Source organism: Mya arenaria, chromosome 13 (assembly GCF_026914265.1).
Source record: "Mya arenaria isolate MELC-2E11 chromosome 13, ASM2691426v1".
Taxonomy (NCBI): domain Eukaryota; kingdom Metazoa; phylum Mollusca; class Bivalvia; order Myida; family Myidae; genus Mya; species Mya arenaria.
The window spans coordinates 308,971-336,760 of NC_069134.1; the positions used below are offsets into that span (position 1 = coordinate 308,971).

General features: G+C 39.8%; 2 protein-coding genes across 3 annotated transcripts in view; one reads left to right on the forward strand and one right to left on the reverse strand.

The window, feature by feature from the left end:
* Positions 1–3,180, reverse strand: part of LOC128213564 (DNA excision repair protein ERCC-6-like 2) — a 38,888-nt gene extending 35,708 nt beyond the window's left edge. Inside the window, exons 1-2 of the mRNA XM_052919414.1 lie at positions 3,018–3,180; positions 2,030–2,334 (exon numbers count right to left, since the gene is read on the reverse strand). The gene's annotated coding sequence lies outside the window, so the exon portion shown is untranslated. The remainder of the gene's footprint in view (positions 1–2,029; positions 2,335–3,017) is intronic.
* On the forward strand, positions 265–27,790 carry LOC128213563 (uncharacterized). Of its 2 annotated transcripts, none has more exons than XM_052919410.1 (34): positions 265–405; positions 4,320–4,367; positions 4,805–4,965; positions 5,160–5,399; positions 5,734–5,886; positions 6,090–6,288; positions 6,496–6,751; positions 7,222–7,387; positions 7,626–7,805; positions 8,021–8,170; positions 8,689–8,832; positions 9,069–9,506; positions 9,808–9,974; positions 10,089–10,253; positions 10,503–10,685; positions 10,954–11,215; positions 11,733–11,880; positions 12,116–12,373; positions 12,603–12,857; positions 13,096–13,336; positions 13,678–13,897; positions 14,032–21,966; positions 22,148–22,302; positions 22,583–22,766; positions 23,257–23,422; positions 23,790–23,974; positions 24,244–24,500; positions 24,751–24,820; positions 25,033–25,105; positions 25,555–25,643; positions 25,850–25,936; positions 26,194–26,419; positions 26,564–26,760; positions 27,081–27,790. In XM_052919410.1, the coding sequence occupies exons 1-34, from the start codon at positions 357–359 to the stop codon at positions 27,372–27,374; spliced, it is 14,001 nt and encodes a 4,666-aa protein (XP_052775370.1). In that variant the 5' UTR covers positions 265–356; the 3' UTR covers positions 27,375–27,790. The 2 variants fall into 2 exon arrangements, with proteins under 2 accessions (XP_052775370.1, XP_052775371.1); XM_052919411.1 differs by having other exon boundaries at positions 22,151–22,302.

Below are 27,790 nucleotides of genomic sequence, written 5' to 3' on the forward strand. Positions count from 1 at the left end.
TATGTTCATAATGAAGAAATCGATAGTATTTCATATACATATGCTCAGTTAATGTCTGACAAATATGTTTTTTCCCTCAATCATTTGAAAATGAAAGTTGTAGTGTTGACAAATTGCAATTATCTTGTGCAACTTGAACTGATATCATCTCCAAAACGGTAGCTGAATCAGATGTATTTGTCGGTGACTTGGACTTTGACTTGATGATTACACACAAAGATCGGTATAAAAGTTGGACGTTCGACTCACTTGACATTATATGAGTGAAAGTACATACATCAAAGTGACTTTCCTGACTATATGTGAACACAAATATTCGGGCACTGAGACATTTACAGCTAGATCATCCGCCCGGAATGGAGCGGCTAATTATTATATTGGCCCTGGTCAGCTCTACACTGGCAGGTCAGTATCTAGCTATTATTATTTTTATTTTATAATCTCTTATCTGTATGCTTGTATATATATGCATGGAATAGTCATATTGATGGTGGTTTCTACAATCCATTTTGTTTTGCCTGCAACATTTTCATAACGTCTGCATGTATTATGCGCTACAACTTTCCGATAGTTTTGCCTACGAAGGGTTACATTCACATCAAGTTTTTGCCCGTGGGGATCCCATCCCTTCGCAAAGATGGTTGAGTGACGGAGGGGGTCGGGTACGTCTCTCCTTGATATGCGGAAGCTTATACTGACCCGTTTAATGTGTTACATAATCTGAGAAAACGGACTAGGCAATAACTTCTAGATAATTAATTATTTGTGCGTTAAATACAGGGCATTGATGTTCATTTTACATCAAAATGTTTGCACAATAACTGAAATCGTTGCAAGAAGCTAACAGTGAACATATGCATACTTTAGAATCACAAAAACGTATGTAAGTATTCCGCCAAACTTTACATCAGCACTAAATGGCTGCCGTTTGATACGAAATCTTTAGTGTAGATTGATTCTATTTTTACTGTATACTGTAAAACAAAGTTTAACCATATATTTAATATGCAAAACATGTCAAATAAAAAATTCAGATTCAAAACATGATAAATATATTTGGGCCTCCGGCACATAGACGAACATATATATTTGGGCCTCCGGCACATAGACGCACATATATATTTGGGCCTCCGGCACATAGACGAACATATATATATATTAAGGCCTCTGGCACATAGACGAACATATATATATATTAAGGCCTCTGGCACATAGACGAACATATATATTTAGGCCTCCGGAACATAGACGAACATATATATTTGGGCCTCCGGCACATAGACGAACATATATATATTTAGGCCTCTGGCACATAGACGAACATATATATTTGGGCCTCCGGCACACAGACGAACATATATATTTGGGCCTCCGGAACATAGACGAACATATATATTTAGGCCTCTGGCACATAGACGAACATATATATATTAAGGCCTCTGGCACATAGACGAACATATATATTTGGGCCTCTGGCACATAGACGAACATATATATTTGGGCTTCCGGCACATAGACGCACATATATATATATTTGGGCCTCCGGCACATACACGCGCATGCTTATGTGGGACTCCGGTACCTACACTCACAAATATATGCACACAATGAACGTGCCATAATACATGATACATTTTGTTAGTTCATAATTCATAATTTATACGTTTTCTTGTGTAAAAACGCGTTTATATACTATACTTCTAGCAATACTTTTCCACAAAAAATAGATTTATCCAGAGTCAATGGGCACGAGTGAAATCAAATTTAAATTGCATTGTTTCTGTATATACAATATAATCATATTTATATATATCATTATATTTGTATTTACTTTTTTTTCAATTCTGCTTAGAGTTAATGTTACCTATCTTGCTCAGTGTACTCGATACAATATCATAAAAGTCTGGTATTTAAGAGAGACGCTTGAACCGCTAGCAATCAATTGTAGATTTTACACATTTCTGAACAGATTGAAGGCACAAATGAATAAAAAACATTTATTGACAAGAGAAATTGATATAATACTTACAAAACAATTCGTCCTCTGGGTTTACAGTGTAGGACGTAACCTCCGACCCACGGCGGATGACGAATGTAATGTGAAATAGAAACAACAGATTCAGGGGACTGTGCCGTAGTATTGAGATAGATTAGTGCACTTTTGCGATGCTGCCTTTTTACGGAGACTACCATTCTTAAATTTCAACAGAAAATAACTTTGCCAATGTATTTTCTACAGTTTATTTCATGTATAACTTGCATTATAATATATTAGAAAAAACGCCCTCGGTCGATATCGCTTCATCCGATCGATAATTCACTATATCGATCTCACTGAAATGAATAATTATATAAGGTCGGTATTTTAATAACGGATAGATGTCCAAAAGCAAATTGCTGAAGTGCACATATATGTCTACGAAAAGTATTAAATCATTATAATAAAAAGCATAAATGAAACTCGTTATATGATCAAATGTTATTATATGAAATTATTTTCTATTTGTTAACATAAAATGAGATTAGTTTTAAATGAAAAAGCAACTGCATCCTATACAAATCATTCTCATTAATCAGAGGTTTGGTAATGATTTATCTGGTACGCATAGGATCATCACTCTGATGTACGAGAATGAATTCAAATTGTCCATACAGTAAATACGGTCATCGTCAATTTTAGGTATGTGGGTAACTTGGCTTCAGTGACATTTTTGGATAAAATATATATTGACGTCACGGATATGTTTGATACCTGATTACCTCAAGCAGTTCTTTGGTACATGTTAAATATTTGGTCAAATATAATTATATAATAATGACCTCCCATTTTCGCACCCTCCTATCGATGAGATAAACTAACAGTTGCATATTTATGTATTGACGATCAGTTTCGGAGAGTTATCTTCAGTATCAGTATTTGGTCATATGATACAGCTTTGGTATCTTTATTTGTTACATATAATTACATACCATACGGACAGATACCAGTGTTATCTTTATTTGTAACATATACTTACATATCATATGTACAAATACCAGGACAACAGCATCCCAACATTGGTGAGACACATTGATATGAAACTTAATTTCAATGCGCAGAAGGAATGTATTGACATTTACTTACATGTAGAAAAATAACACAAACAAGTCAACATACAATTGCACGTTAAAGTACACACACACGGTAGCACAAAGTCTTTCTCTCAGAGCAAAATGTATACCTTATTATGCGCATGATCAACTGTAGATGGACTTTGGAAAAACAAAGTTCAATTACTGCACTTAGTAATAAGCAACACGTACTTTGGTCCTGTACAGGGAGTGATACATCTTATGTGTGATAATAATAGTGAACAGAGTGATTAAAACGCACGTCGACCATAGGTTTATAAGTCTGTGGTTCTGTAACATTTCCTCCCTAGCTAGCCTGGCCACGCTACTTTAAATCAAACTATAGCTTTTTTCTCGGACTGCCTTGTCCCCAAAATCAAGTATGTGATCAGTTATATGTACACTTGATTAACTATGATTACTGCCAAGACTAAACGATTGGAATAATTATAATCGTTCAAGAATCGATGTTTATTTATCGAAAATCACAGAACGTACCGACAGGAACAACTACAACACCTATGTACACTGTATCTTCAACAGGACCAGTATGTACAAAACGTTCATAAACCAATGTCACAATATATCGGTTGTATAGCTTGCATACGGGGAATCAAACCGGCATTGGCCCTGTACCATCCGTCTGTATCGCATTGATCCAGGCTTACTAAGAGGCCAATTAAGAACATAAGGCGTAGTTAGTATGATATTGGTATAGATTAATCTATTCCTGGATATCTTAGATTATCTCCCTTGTATATAACATCGCCATGCTTGAAATCTCACTTAAATCAGACTTGTAGTCATTCTAAAATGCCGTCCAGGCTTTTTTTAATGATGGTTAGCCTGTTCCAGGCTAACCATCATTAAAAAAAAAAGCCTGGACGGCATTTTAGAATGACTAATCAGACTTGATAAAGTAAAAAATAGTTAAATAACAATATCTTTGAAGATGCTCATTTCAATGGATTATTACCCGTAGAGTCCATTGGAACATAATAATAATACTGTAATAATAATAATAATGATAATAACAATAAGTACATCCCTTTAGGTCTTAGTATTATAAGTAAATCTCGGCAACTACCCATGTGGTTTGTGACATTGATTACATAAAGTTTAAACCATCTCTCTGTAAGATTCCTGTGAATTAACTGATGTCCATCGGGTATATGATTTCTATATAAATGTACAAATTTATTTTTCAGGGCCAATCGTGTCCTATGACAGAGACACGTGCTCTAGAACATGTACAGGTAAATAGTTCAGTTGAAAGTTTGTATGTTTTTCCCTATTAAAGGTTTTTTCTCAACCAGGTAACTGCAGCTTTTATTGTCTAAAACCCCTGGGGCAGGTAAAACTGGGGATGGAGGTGTTCTTGAATCTTCTGACAACAAATATCCTTGAGAAAATGAGCATGTCTATTTCCTGGTTGGTACTCTAAATTTTCATGAACAAAGGAAATAAATCCTAGTTTCAAACATTAATGTTATGGGGCGATTGTGGCCACTTCTCTTGCTCTCTTTTAAACGACACAAGTACTGTCTTGTATGGAAACAGACTTATACAGAGTATAAACTATATACTTTGTTACTTTGTTTTAAAAGACAAACAATGAATACATTTAAATGTTTCAATTCATTTCATTAGAACATATCAAATAAAAATAATCAGTTCATTTCCCCTCCACTAGATTCCAACAAGTTTGGCTTTGTGCCTGGCCGTACGTATGAGTATGACTACGAAGCGGGTGTACGTACGGAGGTGCGAGGGTCCTCGTCCGATCATTCTGCCCTCACGATGCGTGCCACTGTCCAGCTGGAGATCCTCTCCAAGTGTGAACATTCACTTAGGGTAGGTGATACACTGGCCTTGTTATGCAAATACATCACCAGTAATTAGTTTGTCGCACATTGTACCATATGTAGTTAGATATCAGTCAGTGAATTTCAGAAGTAATGATATTTAGCTTTCAAAAGAACCCTCACAATATAAATGCCAATTTTCATTTATTGCATATTTTCAAACAAATATGATAACTGATTCAGTTGAAGAATGTGAAGCTGTTAGAGTACGACCCAGAGACTGAAGCCTTCACCCCAGCTTCGGAGGAGTTTTCCACTGCACTGGAACAGATTCCAGTCCGTCTTTCCTACCAGGATGGCACCATCACTGACGTGTGTCTGTCAGAGAACGAGCCTGCATGGGTGATGAACACCAAGCGGGGAATCATTTCGCTGCTGCAGAATAACATGGAGGACTTCAAGAAGAACCACACAATCTCTGAGGTGGGAACGGCTTCTTAGGCATTAGGCGTGATTTTCCAGCTGCGTACTACATGTAGTACCCCAATAAAACTTTCTATAATCAGTCTCCAAATACAATTGTTTTTCAATGGTGTTTAAATTACCGGTATGCACTTAGGCTGAAGAAGAGATTAAATGATGACTTATGTGCAGACTGTAAAGCGCTATACTATATCAGTTTATCAAAATTATTACTGTTCCATCTGTAGCAATGGAGCGTATTACTGTCTGAATCACTCGTATTGTTTGTAGACAGAATAAAATCAAACATTTTCAATTCTGTGGCAGATTATAGAGATTATATCATATTTTGCAGACTGATGTGTCTGGTGTGTGTGACACTGACTACAGTGTTGGGGAGTCTAGCTACTTCACGACAAAGGTGACAAAGACCAAGAACCTGCTGGGCTGTACAGACAGACACCGCTACAACACTGCCATCCAGGGCATGCCTTACACATCACAGTCGGTATGTATTACAGGAAGTTAATAAATAACCACAATTAAAAAAAAAAAATATACTGACTAATTCAAAATAATTATAGTGGAGATAAATTAATTATTGACAATTGGATTATATATTGTATGTCATTTCAAGGTTTTGTAAGTAAATGAAATACCTTGTCTATCCAGATCCTGCATTTGTCACATGAAGTAAATACTTTGTTTCAGTCTATACAGTCCCTGCCACTGCTGCGTAGCAATCACAGCTGTGAACACGAGATCTCTACTGGCGGTAGTCACCTGACTTCTGTCTCCTGCCAAGAGGAACATGTGTTCAGACCTTTCTCCACTGATAACAGTGGCGTCACAACTGTCACCACACAGACACTTAAATATGTCACCATGACAACTGGAACTCGCTCACCAGGTACTAGTTAGAGGTTCTTATTTCCTTACATTTCATATTTACCTGGTTTTCTTGGATTGTGACTTTTCATTATGTACTGGTACTTCCTTTATAAAAAATCAATTTCGATGCTTAAAAAGTATGCTTTTGTGGCAAATTTGTGTAGAATATACATGTGTGGATACTTACATATGTTTATAAAGTAATTTCAAAACTGTGTTACTCCAGCCCCAATCAGAGAGAGGGTTTCACTGAAGTTTGAGCATGAGGATCACATAGAAAGTGAGGGGCGTTCACGCAAGGAAATCACACGTAAACTCATGGAGATCTGTGAGAAGACAAAGGCTGGAGTTCGTCCAGAGACCCCACGACTCTTTACCGACCTTGTGTATCTGGTGAAGATGGCAGACAAGGACACGCTGACTGATGTATACCGCACACTTTCTGGAGACGCACTCTGTCCGGACAACAAGTACACCACCAGGTGAAAATTGATTTTGGTGTAGAATTTTACTCTAAGCTATTGCCAAAAAGTATGTAATTACATACCGTAAACAATTGAAAGTTGTCAGATCTGCAGCATAAATTGAATTCATTTTATTAAAGAATGTTGAACTCATTTAATGAACATTTACTGTATTTAGTTTTTATATATTAACAAAGCCAACTTGAAGCAAAATATAAAGAATTCTTGATCAAAACTTAAAGCTGATTTTATTGACATGTTGTATCACTTTGTCTAACAAGAGTTATGGCCCTCGACTTACTAAATACTGCCTGAAAAAAATGTTAATATAATAAAACAATAGCAGAATGTTGATCAGTTTCATAATGCATACCAGTATGTTCATGTTGTTAATTTCAATACACAACATTTAACCATTTCTGTGTCAGGGAAGGATACATGTATGTGGGTATTCATCACCTGTGTGATAGCTCTAGTTTACATTGTAGCAAATTTTTCACGGACTCTCTGCCTATGGCTGGAACAAGCGCATCCCTTGGTGTGATGACAGACATGATCAGCGCAGGCCAAGTGTCCGCGACCGACGCCGACATGTGGATTACCTCACTTAACTTCATCAAACATCCCACACAGGACATGCTACGAGCTGTCAAGGTGACAAATGAAATGGTTCTATAGAACTTTTAAAGTTTTAACTGTGCCGATATGCAATGTCATGATATAGGCACTTTTTACATGTTTTTTTAAGATAGCTGAAATTGGACCCCAATTCAATCCATAATGATTTAAATAAACACTATAAGCAGACAAAATTGTTAGAATATGTATAAAGAACATTTATTAATCACTAATTTACAATAAAATATCAAAACTTGTCTTCTTCCCTTCACAGCCTCTGATCAACATGGAGCAATTCGAGGGTAAGGCGATGCTGTCTGTTGGAACTCTTGTGCACAGCTACTGCTATCACCATGGCAACTGCCAGGAAGACACCATTGTCAAGGCGATTGTATCCACTATTTCCAACAAGATAGCTGGTGGCTGTAAGGTCAATGATGACAACATGAAGACGGTTAGAATACAAAATGATTTAGGTGTAAATTATCAACCCTAATTTAAATGTCCTTTAATCCATAAAGATTAATGTCAATGGATTATTTTATCTTGAGCATACCAGGATTGCCATTGTTAAATTCTTTTGTCAAATTATAAAAGTAAAATTGTTCTAGTTACCATAATAAAAAACTAAGTAACACCTGGATACATGTATTCACCCTGCTGTTGCAGACTTTGTATGCCCTTCGCGGTCTGGGTAATGCAGGGTGGGCCAGTAGCGCCGTCCCAGGACTGGAGCAGTGTATGGGGGCTCAGTCAAACCCTATTGAGATCCGCCTTTCCGCCATTGAAGCCTTCCGCAGAATGCCTTGCACAGATAAGGTAACTGATGGAATTATCATTAATTTCAGTTAAAAGTGATATTATGGTAAAGTAATATTATGGTATATATCAACAATCACACTTTGTCAGAGACACTTAAAGTTGTTAGTTTTAGGGGGGATGGGTTTTGATGTGTGTCCGCCCCAGATATTGTCAGGGGCTTGTGGAAAATGTTCTATGTGTATACTTTTTTACCCATATTTAGGAGACATTTATCGACTTTCTACAAAGTTTATTTACAAAAATATTGATCTTGTCATGCTTAATTGAATTTATCACATGGAGGTTGAAGGATATCAGCCAACATGATTTTGAATAGCTGATAAAATAAAATAAAACTTCTTAGATGTATGAATGCCCTTGGAGTTCCATTATGAGAGGAAAGTAATTAAATAAAATTAAACTAACTCTGCCACCTGCTGATACTATTGTGTCATAGACGGGATATATTTAATTTTTAAATGCTTGTGTGGTCCGTGTTTACCCCTATGTTATGCCTCTTTTGTCATATATTTCAGAGACGCGGCATCATGAACATCCTTCAGAACAGAGAGGAAGATTCAGAGCTGAGGATCGCTGCATACCGTGTGCTCATGGAGTGTCCCTCCGACCTCATACTGGCTTTCATCAAGGACATCCTAGCTAACGAGGAGGTGAATCAGGTATGTACAAGAGTAGTATTCATTTCCATTACGAATATTGGTTTAATGTCTTATTCAAAGAATGCATGTCAGATTGCACCTAGATTTAGAGCCAAAACCCACACTGATTCTTCTCAATACAGTTTGAAAGCACTGCATTGAACATTCCTGTCTTTATAACAAAAATTATAATTGTATAAGGAAAAAAAGATTTTGATTGTTCTTTTTTCTCATATTTTATGGTTTCTCTACTTCAGGTTGGCTCGTACATCTGGACACACCTGACAAACCTTATGGAGACATCAGACCGCCACAAGCAGGACATTCGTGCTCTTCTGGAGGACAAGGACCTCAAGAAGGAGTTCAACATGGACAAGAGGAAGTTCTCCCGCAATTACGAGGGCTCGTTCTTCATCGAAAAGTTCAACACTGGCGCCAAAGTCGAAGGTGACCTCATCTGGTCACAGAAATCATTCGTTCCACGGTCGGCGGCAGTTAACCTGACCTTTGACCTGTTTGGTCACTCAGTGAACCTGTTTGAACTTGGTGGGCGCGCCGAGGGGCTTGAATACTTCCTGGAGGCCATGCTTGGCCCCAACGGCTACTTTGGACAGGAAGCTCGTGAGGAAACTCCCAGCACTGACCTGGCTATTAAGAACACCAAAATGGACAAGATTGAAAAGATGGATAAAAGGGTAAATAAAATTGTACTTTCTTAAAATAATATGGGAATTTTGACCGGTCATGCTAGATGAATTAAATGTTCATCACAAATAGCAAACTTTTGCATTTTTGTAATTTTTTCATGACATGAGTATCTGGATCTAGGAAGATGCTTTTGGCTAAGTTTTTATTTTGTCTTGACCAAAGAACTCTCTTTACATGAGATAAAGCCTAATAGTATAAGAAGGCAATCTAAATGAGATTGTTGCTACTTGCACTGAACAAAGTACACATGTTAATCAAGATATTTTGCATGACTTGTTTTTCCTCCAGATGGGTGTGTCCATGTCAGACCTGCGAGGCTCCATGTACATGCGCATGTTTGGTAACGAGCTGCGCTACTCCAACTTTCATGGCCTGGAGGACCTACTGTCAAGTGCTGGCATCAACATTCCTGAGCTCATCATTAAGCTCGCCCAGGACAATGACTACAGCTACAGGTACCAGTAAGGTGGTGACATGTCAACTGCATGTCTTGTTTAGGGATTGATTTTCTTTTGAATTAAGTATTCATCACAATTAATAATTGGTAAAAATGTGGTTAAATGTTTCAGCCACTCGACCATGTTCATGGACAGCAGCTTCATTGTGCCCACATCGACTGGTTTCCCACTCAACCTGACCGTAAACGGATCAGCCACCGTCGACCTCAAGATGTCAGGCAAGATGAATCTTAAACAACCACCCAGTCTTGACATCAATGGACGCATACAGCCCAGGTACACCCACTAATTTTTGGTATGGGGATCTTTTCTGGGTAGCATTTTAATTTGATTTGAGTCAGCCAAGTAAATAGAACAGTCACATACAACTCCTTCATTTTAAACTTTGATAATATAACAGTGAAATCATTATTTTGGTTAAAGATGAGCTAGATCTAAATGCTTCTAACAGAGTGTTATCTTTGTTGTAATATCTACATACATATTTCACTTGATGTTAACCTGGTAAATCATGCCTTCTCTTAGTGCTGCTGTGGACATCTCGTCAATGATGAGCGTGGATGCACATGTGACTCGCACAGGCCTGAAGATGGTAAGCACCCTGCACACAAGCACAGCGGTGGCTGGCAGCATCAATGTTGACCCATCTGGTTCCATATCAGCCCAGTACGACTTGCCTGAGGACCGCCTAGAGATCGTCGACGTCCAGTATGTGTAAAATGCAAACATGATAATTATAAGCACACAAATGCCATAAGTCAAATTGCTTTGAAATCAGCTTATAAACAATGAAGAAACCTTTGCCTGAATCTGTTCCAAAGATAATTATTATATTTTATTATGGATTTGGCTTAAATGATGGCCTAGCAGTTTTCTATCATGAGCATATTATTAAGAATAAAATTGAACTCTGACTTATCTTATTAGTTATTGTCTTTAAACCTGACTTCAAATAATAACCATACCATTTTTCCAGGTCCTCCTTTTTCACAATCCACCGCAACGGGGAGCGCAAACAGAACATGATCACAGACAACCGGCGTTCAAAGAACCTGTGCACCCCAGACCAGGTCACCACGGTGATGGGTGTGAGCCTGTGTTTGGAAGTGGCATACCCAAATGCCACGCTGATGAGTGATGCCCCCCACTTCCCCCTCACTGGACCAGTGTCCGCTGGAGTTTACCTGTACAAGGATGACTCACACACTTCGTACAAATTTGCTGCTAAATCCAAACATGTAAGTTATGGCATTAATCTTAATAAACATTAATAATTTAACCACAGCACCAATTAACTTATAAATATTTATACCATGTATTCCGCATTTTTCACAATTTATTGTTTACATTTTATTGATATAGTATGACACTTACCATTATAATATATTTCACTTTTGGTGGTGTTAGTAGTTTATACTCCTGGTCCCGGCGTGAGCACGTTTGAGGGTCCCAGAGTGACAATTCAACCACCGCACACCTATCCTGGGCAGACTATCAGGCGGTTAACCAGTACTAGGTGTCCCTCCTCTGCAAGGAACTGACAACTTCTGTACATGCCAGGGGCAGTGGTACAGTGCGAATGGTCGTAGAAAGGATTTCATAACCAATCACAACAGAAGTGACCTGGTCTGCCCGGGAATCGAACCCGGGTTGTCCGATTCACAGTTCAACGCTCTACCGATTGAGCTAACTGGGCGGACGTATTTCACTTTTTAATTGCTGCTAGATATTTATTGCCAAGTGACCATGTTTCAGGATGCCAATGAGAACATAGTGCGTGTGATGTTTGACACACCTGGATCACGGACAGACAGACACTTGGAGCTTGATGTCACCCTCAATAAACGTGACATGGACCTCAGTGTCACACTTACTTCTCCATGGAAACAGGCCAATATGCAGGGTATGTGTGCTCCCATGGTAATATGAATTCTCTTTTGATGTAGCGATGACATTTAAGGTATAAAACTGATAATGAAATAAAATGATATAGAAAATCTTAGAATAATTTTTTTATTGGCTTTTTAATCAATTACAATGTATTGTTCAATATTTCTTTTTTTTTATCTGAGTTGACAAGCTAAACTGAGCATTGTCCTTTGATTTCGTTCTGATTACTGAAGTATAATACACTCCAGGTTCTCTGATCTATGCTAAGAAAGAGGTGGGTGTACGGGGTAAGCTTGCCATTGATGGAAAGTTGCCATACTCCCTGACTGCTGGAATCTCCTCTGACGTCACCGGCAATACAGTCACCTATACCCCCAGTTTGGAGGTCATGAGCCCCAGCCAACAGCCAATCAAAATCGAGGGTGTAGTCAGTGCGAAAGGCGACATGCAGTTTGATGCCATGGTTGATGTGACCGGAATCTTGAAAGACCCGTTCAGTGCCCAAAGTGAGTGAAACAAAATGTTTTTTATTAATTTCTTATTTGTTCCAATAGGGATTATATCTTTAAAGATATTCTAGTCACTTTAAAGACAATCATATGCAATGTAGGTCAACGTCACATCAAAGTTTTTTATGGCACGAGTTATTTTTCATATTATAAATATTGTTAAAGCTCTAATAATTTTGAGTGAAACCATGTACTGAAAGTTGAACCTGTTATCATCTTTTTCCAGTGACGCTGCACAACAAAATCAAGCTGGTTGGTTTCCAGGGCAGCGTGAACCTCGCCCGTAACCAGCAGTACGCCCTTGATGCCACCATTGGTATTACCAGCTACAAGAAGAAAACCCTGTACAAGCCTCTCGTATCCCTCCGCACCCCAACCAATGAGCTCCTCGCCTTTGGAGGAACACTCGGTCTCTATGACAACAAGGTTGACTTCAATCTTGTTCTTGACAAGATCGTGCAGAAGTCTGTTACACTCAAAGGTAGGGTATTCACCGGGTATTAATGCTCAGACGAGAAGGATATTAACACTCAATGTTTATCATTCTTAATGCTAAAATATTAATTTGAACGAATTATAATTATTTATGCCACATGATAATTTACAAAATTGATGAGTTACAGATAGACGACATTAAACCATCTTATAATAATGTTATGAAATGTTAAGAATATTTGTTTATTACCAATTCCTAAATAAGAACTTGTCATCATTCACAGGTGCCCTGGTACAGATGGTAAAGAAGGGTGGACGTGTGCTGTACCGTACAAACCTGAACTTTGCGTCAAGTCCTGCTGACTTCCGCCTGATCTGGAAGGTTGACAACAGAAATTATCGAGTGATCACCAATGACTTTGATTTCACATATGTGATCAGACAGGTTGCCCGCAACAGCATCAAGATTGTTTCCAAGGTGATTAACCAGAGCGGCAAAACACTGTCAAAAGGAAAGGCTAACATGTAAGTCATTAAAATATTTTTTCAACACCTATTATATATCTATCCAATTTCACATTTCATGATTGAGTCTTAGCTCTCTTTTTCTAAACAAATGTCTGACAAATCTAACCCACAAATAAGCTTATTGTCAGAAATGTCCATAAACGTTGATGGAATATTTTGATGCCTGGTGACCCAATACAATTTCGGTAACATTTGAAAGGTAGTTGCTTGCTGGTTACTAAAGATAATATCAATGGTTGAATGAACATGATACGTCAAATTAATTGTCTGTAAAATTGTTCATTATTTCGACTGAATTTGGATGGAGATGACAACTTGATCTTGTTTCGTCTGTCTAGGAATGTTGTGGTGAAGAGGAACCCAGAGTTGAACTTCAAAGTGTTGGCTGGTATGGACCACAATGCCAAGCACAGTCAGTTTGACTTTGACCTTGTGTACGGCAAGGACTTCAAGGACGAGAACAAGCACGTGGATATCTCCATTGAGATGAACAGGAAGGGAAACTCCCTTGACAAGGCCTCCGGAGAAATCAAGTCACGCATCAGGATCCCAGCTATGGTAGGTTTTGATGTGAAACTCATAATTTGAATGATTAAGCTTTCAGATTTTTTTTAAAGCTTTCAGATTTTGTTCATATTATGTCAAGTCAAGTATATTACAATATACACTAATGATTTTGTTGTCTTTTCCAGGACCTTACAAGCCAGTTTACTGCTCAGCACTCTCACATCCTAATGGAGCACTTCAATACAAGCTTTATGGTGAAGAGTAGGGGGCAGTCAGTGTCAGGAAGTGTCTCAATGATGGACAAGTCAACCAAAGAACTGGTCGGTCTCTACGGCGACCTCCAGCTCTCACTCCCCAGCTATGACATTGGCTTAGAGCACATTGTACAGCAGGAACCATCTGCCAGAAGCAACTATGTCAGCACCATCAATGCTCAGTTTAAAAAGGGCCAGAAGAACACCATTGTTACTACTTATGCAGACAGGGGATCTACAGTTGCGATTACATCACGTTTTAATCTTTTTGGTCAGGCTCCGGCAAAACTAGCAGGAGAGTTTGGTTTTGGTCCCTCCATGGTGACAATAGGATCATTTGAGAAAGATGGACAGAGGTATTTTGGATCACTGCGCGCGTCAGATGATGAGAATACAAACAAGCTTAGCCTAGAGGTGGAGACTCCTGGTCGGGAAGCAGCCATCAACCTGATGGGCAAGATGATGTCAGACATGTACTCCATTGATGCTGATGCCATGTGGAAATCACTCAATGAGAACAGACAGCGAGCCAGTATGCAGGCCTGGATGGAGCCACCAGCTGCCGGCAAGTTCAATGGATCTATCACAACAAATGTCGCAGCCAGAAATGTCACCCTTAATGTTCACCACCAGACCAAGGCAGCTACATATATTACACATGCTGACCTCCTGTGGGAACCAAAAAAGATGATCACTGCTGACACCACATTTGAGCTGCAGGCCAATAGGTTTGCTAGTAGCGTACTTCTCACCACACCCTTCGTTAGTCTACCCACGTTGAAGGTTGACTTTACTCACGACAGCAATATGGAAGAGTACAAGACCAATGCAGTTATATCTTGGGATGAGACAATCTCTTTTGAATCGGTCCTGAAGAAGCCGATCAGCCTTAAAACCCTAGTGGCCACAGTCGATCTTGACACTACCTTCAAGGCTGCCAGGAAGGCCAATATCTTCATCAACCACAAAATGAGCAAGTCAATAGCATCTGAAGCCAAATTTTCTTTGAACAAGCAATTATTAAACTTTATTGTCACTGTGCAGAACACAACAAAGGGCAGAAAAGTTGGATACACAGGAACTGTTGACATCAAGTCTTCTATGAAAAACATGAAGAAGGGCAAGCTAATGTTCAGCCATGACAATGATGGCAGGACATTCAACACTATGACCAGTTTCCTGAGGAACCGTCAGGAATATAAACTCGACAGCAAGGTGACACACGTCTCATCAGACACCAGACTCGACAACTCTGGCTCTCTAATCCTCAGTATCCCCAACAGCAAGACTGAGGTAGGCTGGAACCACAGGCACTCCAACCAAGACATTGCTACAACATTTACAGCAACTCAGGATAAAAATATCTTATTTGCAATGTTCAACAGAAATGTGAATGATAAAAAATACACAACAGGACTTGAAGTTCAAACTGCACTCAAAAACTTCGGAAGCCATTCTTTTAACTTTAGTTCAATACTACACATGGATAAGAACATCACTGCTGGAATTACACTCCTAAACAGCGAGAGAAGTCTTGGGTCAGCAAGCCTTATTTTCACACCCAAGCCCCAAGACAAAGGGTTTTACACAGCTGCAAGCCTGGCCATCCCTGACCTGGATGTGAACTCCATAATCTCCCTGGAGGGGACCGATGGCAAGGATGCAAATATTAACTTTCTTGTGGATATCTCACCCAAGATACGTATGAACTTGAGAGTTGCCAATGCCCTCATGACAAACACACATTTGTACCGCTCCACTATGGTGTGGACTTCCACTCTGCCAGGCTATGAAGAGGTCATGTATACTTATGAAATATTTGATGAGATGGACATTCTGAAAACCATCACCACCCTTGAGTACAGCTCTGGAAAAGTCATTAAACTTGCCACCACTCTAAAGATTAAAAATAAGGACTATCACACCTCTGGCATTCTCACTACTCCATTCTCTTCCTTGCCAAGAATGTCGGGTGAAATCAGCTTTGTAGGTTCCCCTGACGCATTCAAGAGTGATGCCAGCTTAGAGATATTGCCCAGCCTCAGCTCTACCAAGGTCACCGTGCACTGGAGCTCTAAAGACGGTATTGCCAGCATGGTCCGCCTTGACATGCCTATCCCTGAACACCCGTATGTCATTGTGGATGTCAATGGAAGACTTGGCACTGACTTTGTCAGTTCTGATCTCCATGCAGAGGTTACCTATAGCCCCAGTGAATCTGTGAAGGCCGAGTTTTCGCATGCCATCAGCAACAACCTTGTGTCAGCAGCCAAAGTCAGTGGGCCATTTGGTACTGGCTCACTTTCCATCGATGGCAGCCCAGCCAGAGTGCTGGGAAATGTTGGTATTGAATCCAGCCTTGGAAGGAAGTATGGTGTGGACATTTTGTACAACAACAAGAAGAAGCTTGATACCACTGTAACATTGACCCAGCATGGGAAACGAGATATTATCCTCTATGTATCACACTCGGGCAAGGCAACAGATTTCACAACAAATGTTGAAATCAAGCACAACAAAAAAAACAACTTTGAGTCTGATATCAAATTCCAGTTGACTGAGGGTATGTTCCTTTCCGCTAAAGGAGCGTTGAGAACAGAACTGATTTCTGATGCAGAAAGTTACGAATCTTCATTTAACTTAGAAAGTTCTCAGCAAAATGTTATCATCTCTGGAGATTTTACCAACAGCAGCCAAGGCAAGACAAGCTTCGATGCTTCACTAGACATTACCCAGGGTGTGCAGGGTTACCTAGCCGCTGTCTCACCAGTCTTTAGGAACATCCGCTCCTCCTTCAGCCATGTTAACCAGGGCAACTTCATTCAGTCAAAGGCTGACTTCACTCACGGTGGTCAGAAGAAACTAGATGTCTCCATTACATTCTCAAATGCATTTTCTACAACTGGAGAGATCAGTGTGAAGACTTTCAAAACACAGGACCTTGATGTGAAAACACAATTTGATGGTCATCTTGATGACTTTGTGTTCAAAACAGATGCCTCATATGGCACAAAGAAGGGATTGTTGGAAGTAACCCAGACCATGAAACCCAAGACTTTCCACCAAACCATCTCCATAAAGGCTACTGGTCTGGATGACCTCTCAACAGAGATTAGCCATAATGGTGATTTGAATCAGCTTAGGTCATTTGTTGAGATGAATGCTGGCAACGATCGGCACAGACTTGATGCCACATACAGCCACCTGAGGGAGGGAAGCATCTCCCTGTCATCACCTCTCACCTCCCCAATCATAGCAAGCTTCCTGTACCAGAGGGAGCAGTCACAGGCCAAGACCCACGCTGAGCTCCAGTTTGGTGCTGATAAGTCTAATCTTGACCTTCATCTAAAGTCCAGTCCCCTGGAGGCCAGTCTGAGCCTGAATACCCCATACACAAAGGATGTTTCCCTGTTTGCACAGCATCTTGGCTCTTTCCCAAATATCAACTCCGAGGCTAAACTAAGCATTGAAGGTGAAAAGGACAATGGGATAAAACTGACAGTTCGCAAGGCTGCAAAATGTTCTGCTTCGTTGGAGCTATCTACAATGTTTACTGAAGACCTAGAAACTTCAGCCTCATTTGAGAACAACAAGGCAAGTAAGACAGTAGACATGTCAGCAAAGTACAGCTATGGAACCAAGACATCTGCTGCTGATGTCACATACTCCTATGCCTCAGGTCATCAGGGTCATCTGTCAGTCACTTCACACCTGATGCCTACATTGACTGCTGGGTTCACACATGAGGGAAACATGGACAGCTTTAAAACTCATGCTCAGTACCTAATAAGCACCAACAAGTCGGAAGTGGAGGTTTTCTTCAACAGTGTGGGTAAATATGAGGGTCTGGTGTCGCTCCGGTCCCATCTCACTCCAGACATATCCATGGGCTTTGGACACAGAGGTTCAATGAAGAACTTTGCATGCCATGGAGAGTTCTCAATTGCTGGAGATAAGACAGAGGCAGACATCTCTGTTAACATGGAGACAGACGTGTCCACTGGGTTGACACTCAGACTGCCTGGGAAGGACGACATGACAGCTAAATACACCCACACAGGCACTTTACAAGACTTTGCCTGTCATGCAGAGTTCGACATGGGAGAAAAGTGGGAGTCAGACCTTTCATTTAGCAGCACAAACAATGTTCAAGGCAAATTTTCACTCAGCCCTCCAACTTATGTGAGCCCTGTACAAGCGGAATTCTCATTGAGTGGAAAACCAGCAGATTTCAATGGACATGCTGAAATAACCAGAGGGGAGGAGACATCCAGTTCTGACATCCTATTCAAACTGACATCCGACGAGATAAGTACCTCATTTAAACTAAATACTCCACACATGGCAAACATTGACACATCTCTCAACCTTGTGAATGGTTATGGAAAGTACAGTGTAGAAGCTGGTATAACGGTGAATGAAAACAGGAATGCAGTAAAGGCCACCCTCAACACTGACTTTGACAAGCGGAACAAAAGACTTAACCTCGATGGAGCATTCAAGCTGACATCCCCACTCTGCAAGAACATTGACTCGACATACAAGTTTAGTCTGAATCCTAAAATGTCATATGGCTGGATAAACAACCAAGGGCGGACGTGGATGATGTTTAGCTATGATGTGGAAAATATTAAGAGTATATTCAAAGTTGAACTACGCCTTTGGGAGCCCCATTTCTCTGTGTATTTCACGAACAACCAGACGCTTAGTACTGACAGGAAATTAGGCTGGAATGGGAGATGGGAGGTGTACTTGGGTGAAAATCAATATTACATGACCACCGTTGTCAGCGAGTCAAATTTGGATGTACTGTTAGGCTCCCCAATCTATGCTGACCTCTTTATTAAACTTACTGGAAAAGCAAGAAACTTTAATGGCTTCATTAAACTTCTGTCAACAAAAAGAAGAATGTATGATGTTGAAAACAGCTTGACAGTCAGTCTGAATTTTGACAACATTAAATCCATCAAGGGAAGCTTTGAAGTTAAATCGCCATACATTCAAGGAGTAAAAGGGGATTTCATTCAGACAATAGATAAAGATACATATAAGCTTTCTGAGAGCATCACCATGGATGAAGTTGACTGGCTCAGCTCATCTGTCCAGCTGGTGAACTCTGCTGATATCATGAAGGCTGACATTGAGGTGAACAATGGTGCACTGTACAAGGTTGTGGTCACAGCAACAAATAAAACTGAATATCTCGAACTGAATGGTCTACTCACTCTTGGATCAGACACAAGTTCAATGAGCACTGTGCTACATTACAGCCCTATGGAGGTCTCCTTCAACCTAGAGACTCCGTATATTCCTGACATCAGAACCAGCATGGCACTGTCCGGCACACTGAGCAATTTCTTGGGACAATCAGAGCTCTACCTGGATGATGAAAAGCAAGGCACTGTCCAAGTCAGGCTCAACACTGCTACTGGCCTGGATGCCTCATTTACTGTGGACCTGCCCACCAGAAACGATGCTCTCACTGGCAGCCTAAGGAAGTCAGTCAAGGGAAGTTTGAATGAAGTTAGTGGATCTTTGTTGAGAAAAACACAGAAACTGGTGGATATTGACCTGAAATATGACATCCCAAATATGCTGATTGATTTCAGTGGAATGTCTGCAAAGCCACACAAGATTAATGCTAAATACCATTTCACATTGTCTGAAAGAGAACTGAAAACAAACTGGCAGTTTCAACACATTGACTCTGATTTTACTGGTGATGTTCAGGTGACACCTTCAAAGCAAATGGTCAAGGTGTCTATTGATTCTGACATGGCAGATTTAGACTTCTCTTTCGATCACAGTGACAGCAAGATGACATTGTCAAACACTCTTCTGTATGACAGAAAGACCTGGACAAGTGAGAGCTCTTTGTCTTACATTGACAGTATCGATGGCAAGTTCATGGTCATCTCCCCTGACCGAGATCCGCTGTCTGGATCCTTCCTGTACTCTCACAACCTCGCCAACATTGCTTCCGAGGCAAGTTTCAACTGGAACAACACCATCAAGTATGGATATAACATCAGTCTCGTCTTCAACACAGGGTTTACTGGTTATCTGACAGTTTCCACACCATTTGATGGATACACTCAATCTGACGTCACAGTTTACTACAAAGGCTCCCTTGAAGACTTCAGCTCTTCTGCTCAGGTTAATTTCGGAGGCAAGGGCGTTACACTTACTGCTACTATGAATCCAAGTGGAGGTGATGTAACCTTCAAATCACCCTTCGAGAGACTGGAAAATATTGAAGTATCATACTACAGTAACATCAATCCATCACAGATGCAGGTTGGAGGAAAAGTCCTTTTTGCTGTTGGGGAACAAGTGACAATTGACATTGAACACGAACAGAAGGGACTAACATACGAATCCAAGGTGTCTCTGTTCTCACCATTTACTGACAAAGTAGAGCTCACTGCCATCCACTCCGGGAAGACTGGTGACCTCACTGATTTGTCAGCCGAGTACAGCATTAAGGTTGGAGACAACAGTGTTGCCTTAAAGAGCTCACTTCAGCATGGCCAACAGTTCCTGACTACCTTCTCATCCCTAAACATGATCATTGATGGGAGGAAAAACTCATATTCATTTGAACTTAAACACAATGGAGAAATAAAGAACTTTAAAACTGAGATAACTATGAAACAAAATAGGAAAGAAGAGGTACGCGTTGATGTGGCCTTCCATGTAGCGGACCTGTTCTTGGACACATCTGTCAACATTCTCTCACCTTTGTCTGGGTATGAGGACTTGAAGGCATCTTTGAAGTTCAGTGCTAATCCCCAGAGGGTTTCCTCTAATGCTGCACTTTCCAGGTCTGGTAGTTACGTCTTCACCCACGACATTGATGTCTCTGTCCCGGTCTCTAGCCAGATCTCTGCCAGCTGGCAGATGCGCACCCCCGCAACACTGAACAAGATCACATACAAACACTCCGGTCACAAGAGTGGATTTGAGTGTGAAATGGGCTTGACTGCATTAAACAAGAACCTTATGGCAAATCTTGAAGGTACTTACTCCCCGCCCACTCTCATGTTCAATGCAGATACACCATTTGATGGCTATGAGAAGATTGGTTTTACTGGAATAATGAAGAATGGCCAATCATCACAGTACTCTGGTTCAGTGGAGGCCAGCTGGAACCTTAAGAGTAAGATCTTACTGGATGGCTCTATTTCTCTTGAACCTTTTGATGTCAGTGCCTCCCTCAGTACTCCATTCACTGCAGCGAAAATGGTGAAACTGGAATCTTCACACAAGGAGATGGCCAAGGGCATGATGGAAACATTGAAAATTGTCCACAACAGCAAACCATTGATTGATATTGACTTTGAACACACCATTCTCGGACAACACAAACAAATGCTTGTCACAGTACGATCCCCAAGGCCCGTGGTACTGGAAATTGATGGCGACTTCACTCTTCAAAACACAGATATTGAAGGAAGTCTATTACTGGACCAGGACAATGCTAACAAGCTTAAGCTGGAAGCGGGGTATGATGTAAGGTCCAACTATCTTGCCAACTTCAAAGCCTCTGGCCAGGGACAAGTCTGGTCTTTTGATGGACTTGCCAGCCAGAGACACAGCAAGGCAGACATTATGTGGGGACAAAAGAGCACACAGAAGGCCGGGTACGAGATCACATGGACGGACAGGATGGGCAATGTGAAGGTAATCCTGCCGTCCCGCAGCTTGGTGGTGTCCGGGTCATACAAAGGTCGTGTCACAGAGGGAGAGTTCATGTGGAACGCAGATGTTGACAGGAACAGCAAGGTGGGATTCCGCTCTCTCATCACCCCAACTGCTGATTCTGTCAAGGCTGACATCACTGTCTTCATGCCTAGCATCGGAAAGGTATGGGTGTAGATAATCATGCTAAGTATTGTGTACGGTAAACAAGTGCAAATAATTGTTAGCTTAGTGTTTCTGTAAGATTTTTATTGGGAATACCTATTTAGTAAAAAGCAAAATGGAATACAAAATATGTGTTGACTGTATCCTGCCACAGATGGTATTGAATTATGATTGCTGTCAGCAGGAGGTGACTCTGGGCTCGGAGGTGGTGGTGAAGAGAGGCCGCATCATTTTCGAGGGCCGCACAGAACTCTCATACTCTCCAGACTCGAGGAAGAATATCGTCATCTCAAGCAAGCTGGAGGATATCTCACAGGGATCCGGCTCCAACTACAGGTACTGAGTAACATATACTGTCACTATCTGGTAATGTACTTATGAATGGATATAATACCAAAAATCAAATTCAATCAGTATGTTTATTATTTCTTCATCTATTTGACTCCATCAGTTCATTGGTCAATACATTGTCTCTAGCATTTGTTATCATAACATATATTTGGTTCATAAAGGATTCATTCTTGCATATTTAGCTGAATTGATGTTAGTATTTCTAATACAAAGTTATTCAAACCAAGAAATTTGTTAAATTTATTTTGTTTTTGTTTTCTCCCAGCTTCAGTGTTGGAGTGAGCCACCCGTACACAACAGTCGATGTCCAGGTGGCCTCCCACCTTGGCCAATCTCCGGCCGGGTACTCTGCCGGTATCGGGGTTGAATACATGGCCGTCTCCCGCCAGACGAAGACCTTCCTTGTCGGTGGAGCTATTAACAAACTGAGAAAGTCAGTCAGCCTAGAGGTATGTAAACTCATTTGATATACGCTCATTTCAGCTGTTTAGGCTCCACAGTATATTGACCATGTATAGCTGATCTGGGGAGTTTTAAAAAACAACAACAAGATAGTGTCATTGTCGTAGTCTTTGGTGGCATCATAGTCATGCAAAAACTTTAAACTTGGAAATTACTCAAAACCATTCCAGATATTCAAATTAAATTTGGTACACATGTTGCCTGAGACAGACCCATAATTGATTTAAAAAAAAACGTTGATTTATCTCCCTTTTGGGCTGAAAAAAGTGTTGGTTTTCGCTCAGTGGGACTCTTATTATAATTCTTAATCACTTTGATGAACATGTATGATAATCTTTGATTGAGCTGATTAATAAGATGTAAAATGTCAGCGATTATTTAAGTGATTACATTAATATGCCAAAGGATCAGGTTTTGTCACTAACTATACTGATTAATTGTTACAATTTCTCATAAATACTTATTCAATGACTTCAGCTGAAGAGTCCTGTGAAGTCTGTGAGCATCTCTGGTAGTGCCCAGACTGGAGACAAGTTCCGGGTGTCGCTGCTTAATGTGTATGACAACAAGCGCCCTCTGTCCACTGTGTTCACTGTTGACCCAACGTCACGCGCCATCGACTTCATGATGAACTACAAACTAGGTAGGGTATTAGTGGCAGGAAATGAACAACAACTGTAACGAACTGACTGTGTGGTGTAATAAATAAGAATATAATTCAACATTTGTTGTACAGCTCAGAAAAGTGGGTATAGCATTTTCATTGTTATACAGCTCAGAAAAGTAAGAATAGCATTTTCATTGTTATAAACCATTGGTTTCCATTTATACTTATAGCTCAACTCTTTTGGTATGATTTGGTGTTCAACAAAAAAGCATGAAATGTAAATAAACTATTATTTTCATCTTGATGCGGATAGGTTTTTATATTGATCATCTATATAATGACATGAAAGTTTAAGTGACATATTGACAATATGCAATTCTAATTTTTTGTCACATTATTTCAGACCAGCCAAATAATGAGTTCCACATTCGTGCCAACTATGTGAACAGTTCTGCGGTGCAGGCGGAGATGTGGCATGAGACACAAGGTTCTCGTGTACAGGATGCCCTCGTCACAGTCCGGTTGAACAACTCCCACCTAATCCATTCTCGCATCCACTGGAGACCAGAGATGATTCAAAACTTGGAGGTGTGTATTCAACTGGCAAATAAGCATTTTCAATCATGACTCCTGATACTTATTTGTCCTAATCCTAACATTTTAATATTTGTTAATCTTAGCTGGTTCCTTACATGATAAAAAACCCCAAATATTTTCTATGTTCAAATATTTTGTTCTACAAAAATATCTTCTATTGTTGTTTTGCTTTTACAAATGTAACATTGTTTGTAAATTTAGTTTTTCTTAGAACATTTTTTAAAGTAGAAATAACATCCTATACACCTTCCTATCACCAGGCGTTCCGTCAGAGAGAGGCACAAGACTATAGCCAACGTATTGAGCGCTCAGTGAAGCAGATTCATGAGACCACATTTGACGAGGTTGTGCGGAAGTTCCACCTGGTTTGGAGTGCGGTCGGAGAAGAGATTGGGGAGGGGAATGTGGTAAAGTTTGAGCGTATCATGCTGCCCGTCCTTGACCAAGCACTGCAGATTTATGTCAACATCTCTCAGCCTGTGTACCAACAGATGAACGCAGTCATCCTGGATGCCAGGTGAGATTTAAAAAGAGATTTTGGTTTTAACAGTTTCAAATTAAAAGTAAGTTATCATTTTCTGTTTAGCGCAATATGTTGAAGCATTCTGTATCTTGAAAATATGGAAGTTCACATGAAGTTCAATGAAAATGCCTAAAAAAGTTTGACTTGGAAAAAACAATTTCTGTTATATTTCCTTTAAACATATTTTTGTTGCATCTCTCTTATTTGTTGACCTTGTCATTAGTTGTGTGTTTTGTTTTCTCAGGAGCCGGTACTCTAGCGTAGTTTCCTCATACAAGGCATTCATGGACCGCCCCCTTGTCAACATGAACATGGTCAGTTCCTTATGTGACATTAAATTGTAAATTATTGTAAAACAGTCTTTCTATAATCAACTATAGCTACTGGTCAATACATAGTGTAATGGATAGATGAGGTCACCATTTGTGTTTAAAGTGGCTTTGTTATATAATGTTATTGGACTTCTTTGTTAAATGTGCTGAATTAAATCATATACTGATAATTCTGATCCCTGTTTTTTTTTCAGGACAGCCAATTTAATGAGGATGTGTTTGCAAACATGAGAAGAAACATTTCTGACAATTTCAACTTTGTATCAGGTAAGTGACATTTTATTTCACATTAGCATTGTTATATATTATATAAATATGAGGTAAAAAAGAAACGACTGGCATAACACGGCAACAATTTACGCAGAGAATTTATATTAGAAACCAAGTCAAATCCATGAAACATAAAATTGTTGCACATGTGTGTATAACGTTATATACCTGTGTATCATGTTGTATTTGGATTACAGCAAGTTGTATCTCAGTGGATTATGTTCCATATTTGTGTATTATGTTGCATTGTATTATGTTGTATATCTGTGTATTATGTTGTATTTGGATAACAGTAAGTTGTATCTCAGTGGATTATGTTCCATATTTGTGTACTATGTTGCATTGTATTATGTTGTATATCTGTGGAATATGTTGTAAATCTGTGGGTAATGTATATTTGTGTGTGTCTTTTTATAGTTGGTACATGTTGTTGCTTGTTGTTATAGATAAGCTGTGGCTGCCAAGCCAGTATCTGCCCTCTGTTGTTTCCCAGGCGATAGACAGCACCATGCCACGCTTTGTCTCCCAGTCTCAGGTAATTAGGTCATGAATGTGTCAGCTTATTGCTCCTTACTTGCGTCAACTATAAGCGTGAACCAGGCCAACATTTAAACTGACCAAGTGCAAGCATTCAGTGTATCTGTTTTTTTAAATCTATACAAAATCTGTACATAGAGTTTTAAATCACTAAGAATTTTCTCTACAGTGAAACTCTATAAAAATAAATAGTTTTATGTGCAGATTGAAACTGTGTCGAGTGTAGCGCAGATGTTCACCAAGAGCATGATCCAGGAGTGGACAGAGGAACTGGAGGAGACTCTCAGGAAGGTGGGTCCTGCTTAGACTTTTGTATTCTGAAATAAATTTTGTTTAACTCAGTAGCGTAATGGGGGTTATGTTGTACAAGTGTAAGTGATGGAAATTGCTGCAGGTGTTTAGTTTACAACATCAAATATGAATGTATCATATGTCTTAATTGTGATATTAAACCAGGTGTTTTATTTTTGTGTTAAATGTTTTCAGTCTAGTGAATGAAGCAGTATTACTGACAGTGGTTTAAATCTCTACTTGGATTTGTGTTTTAGGTAGAGCGGATTATTCTGAGCAACATCAAGTCCCCGGTGACTGTATGGGACCCAGCTCATGGTGAGATCCAGCTTGAGCAGTACCTACTGGTTCCCCTTAGCTCCCTCGACACAATTCCCGGCCTCCACCTAGCACGCTACGTGGAGAAACTGGAGGGTCTCGTACCAGAGATGCCCGACATCACCCTGCCTGACATCTACGGGGAGTGGATACCACCATTCACAGGTGAGTGCACGAATACAGCCATTGGTTGTTGTAATTTATTTTTCAATAAGGAAATTTTGCTTCCAATCAAAAATGAAAAATGATAATAATGTGTAGTTTGACACACTTCTAACAGTTTTGAAAAGTATTGATGTTAATTTTCAGCTACCGCGACTATCTCTAAAGGACAGAGAGTGACCACATATGATGGCTTTGTCTATGACCTTGACAGTGAGTGCACATATCTTCTGGCCCGTGACTTCCATAGCAACAACTTCACCATCGTCCTTAGCAACGATGGAGACCGCACCCTCTCCGTGGTTTATAAGGGACAGCCCATCTCAGTGAACATTGAAGGACAGGTATGTACAATGTACTACATTCAAAAACTGTAGAAGATAGTTAAAAAAAATATAATAACTTCCAATAAATATGCTCCGGATGACAAGAGCTGCATGTTGATATGAAAGTGAGTTCAGTGTTACAAGCCTGGAAGTTTAGTTCATTTAGAGTCTAGACATTTATTGTTAAATCTATTTAGACTGAAGCTTAATGCATGCAGAATAACAATGCCTATAATGTGTGTTAAAAAAATAAAGAATCTTTTTTTTTCTCTACAATGAATGTTTCTATTCAATATATCACTTGTATTATAATACAGGAAGTCTATTTGTGTTTGCAGGTGCAGGTTGGTGAAGAACCTCTCAGTCTGCCGGCCGTCATTGGTGGGGTTGACATTCAGGAGTCCGCCAATGTGATAACTCTGACCGCTGGTAACCACTTCACTGTCATCTACGACACCACAGTTGACCACATCACCGTGCGGGTCAGTGGCTGGTATTTCGGCAAGATGAGCGGGCTGCTTGGTCTCTATGACAACGAGCCGTCCAACGACCTCATGACCTCATTCAACAGAGTGGTCGACAGCCCTGCACGCTTCATAAGAACGTGGAATGTTGCCAGCCAAACCTGTTAAGTGACATACTGTGTGATATAATGTATAACTTTTCCAGAGGACTATTGAATGTACTTCGACAAAAAACAACAGTATTCTGCTAATATTATCTTTGCTATTTATATTACAGCTTATGTTATTTATTATGCGTCATATTGTTTCAACTTTTTATAGTAAATAGTAATAGCAGTCATAAGTATGCCTTATGTCAGATGTATGATTCCTTTTTAATGCAAACTGACTCTGATCATGAAAGATATGTTGTCTCTGTATATTTATTATAAAGGTAATCTTTTAACCATGTAGAGGAACTGAAGATTATTCCTATGTGCCAAGTTTGTTTGTGCAATAATTATTACATTTCCTCCTGTGATAACTATAAATTGTGATATGTTTCAATGCAATTTCTTGTATATTAAATAAAATGAAAGAAACCA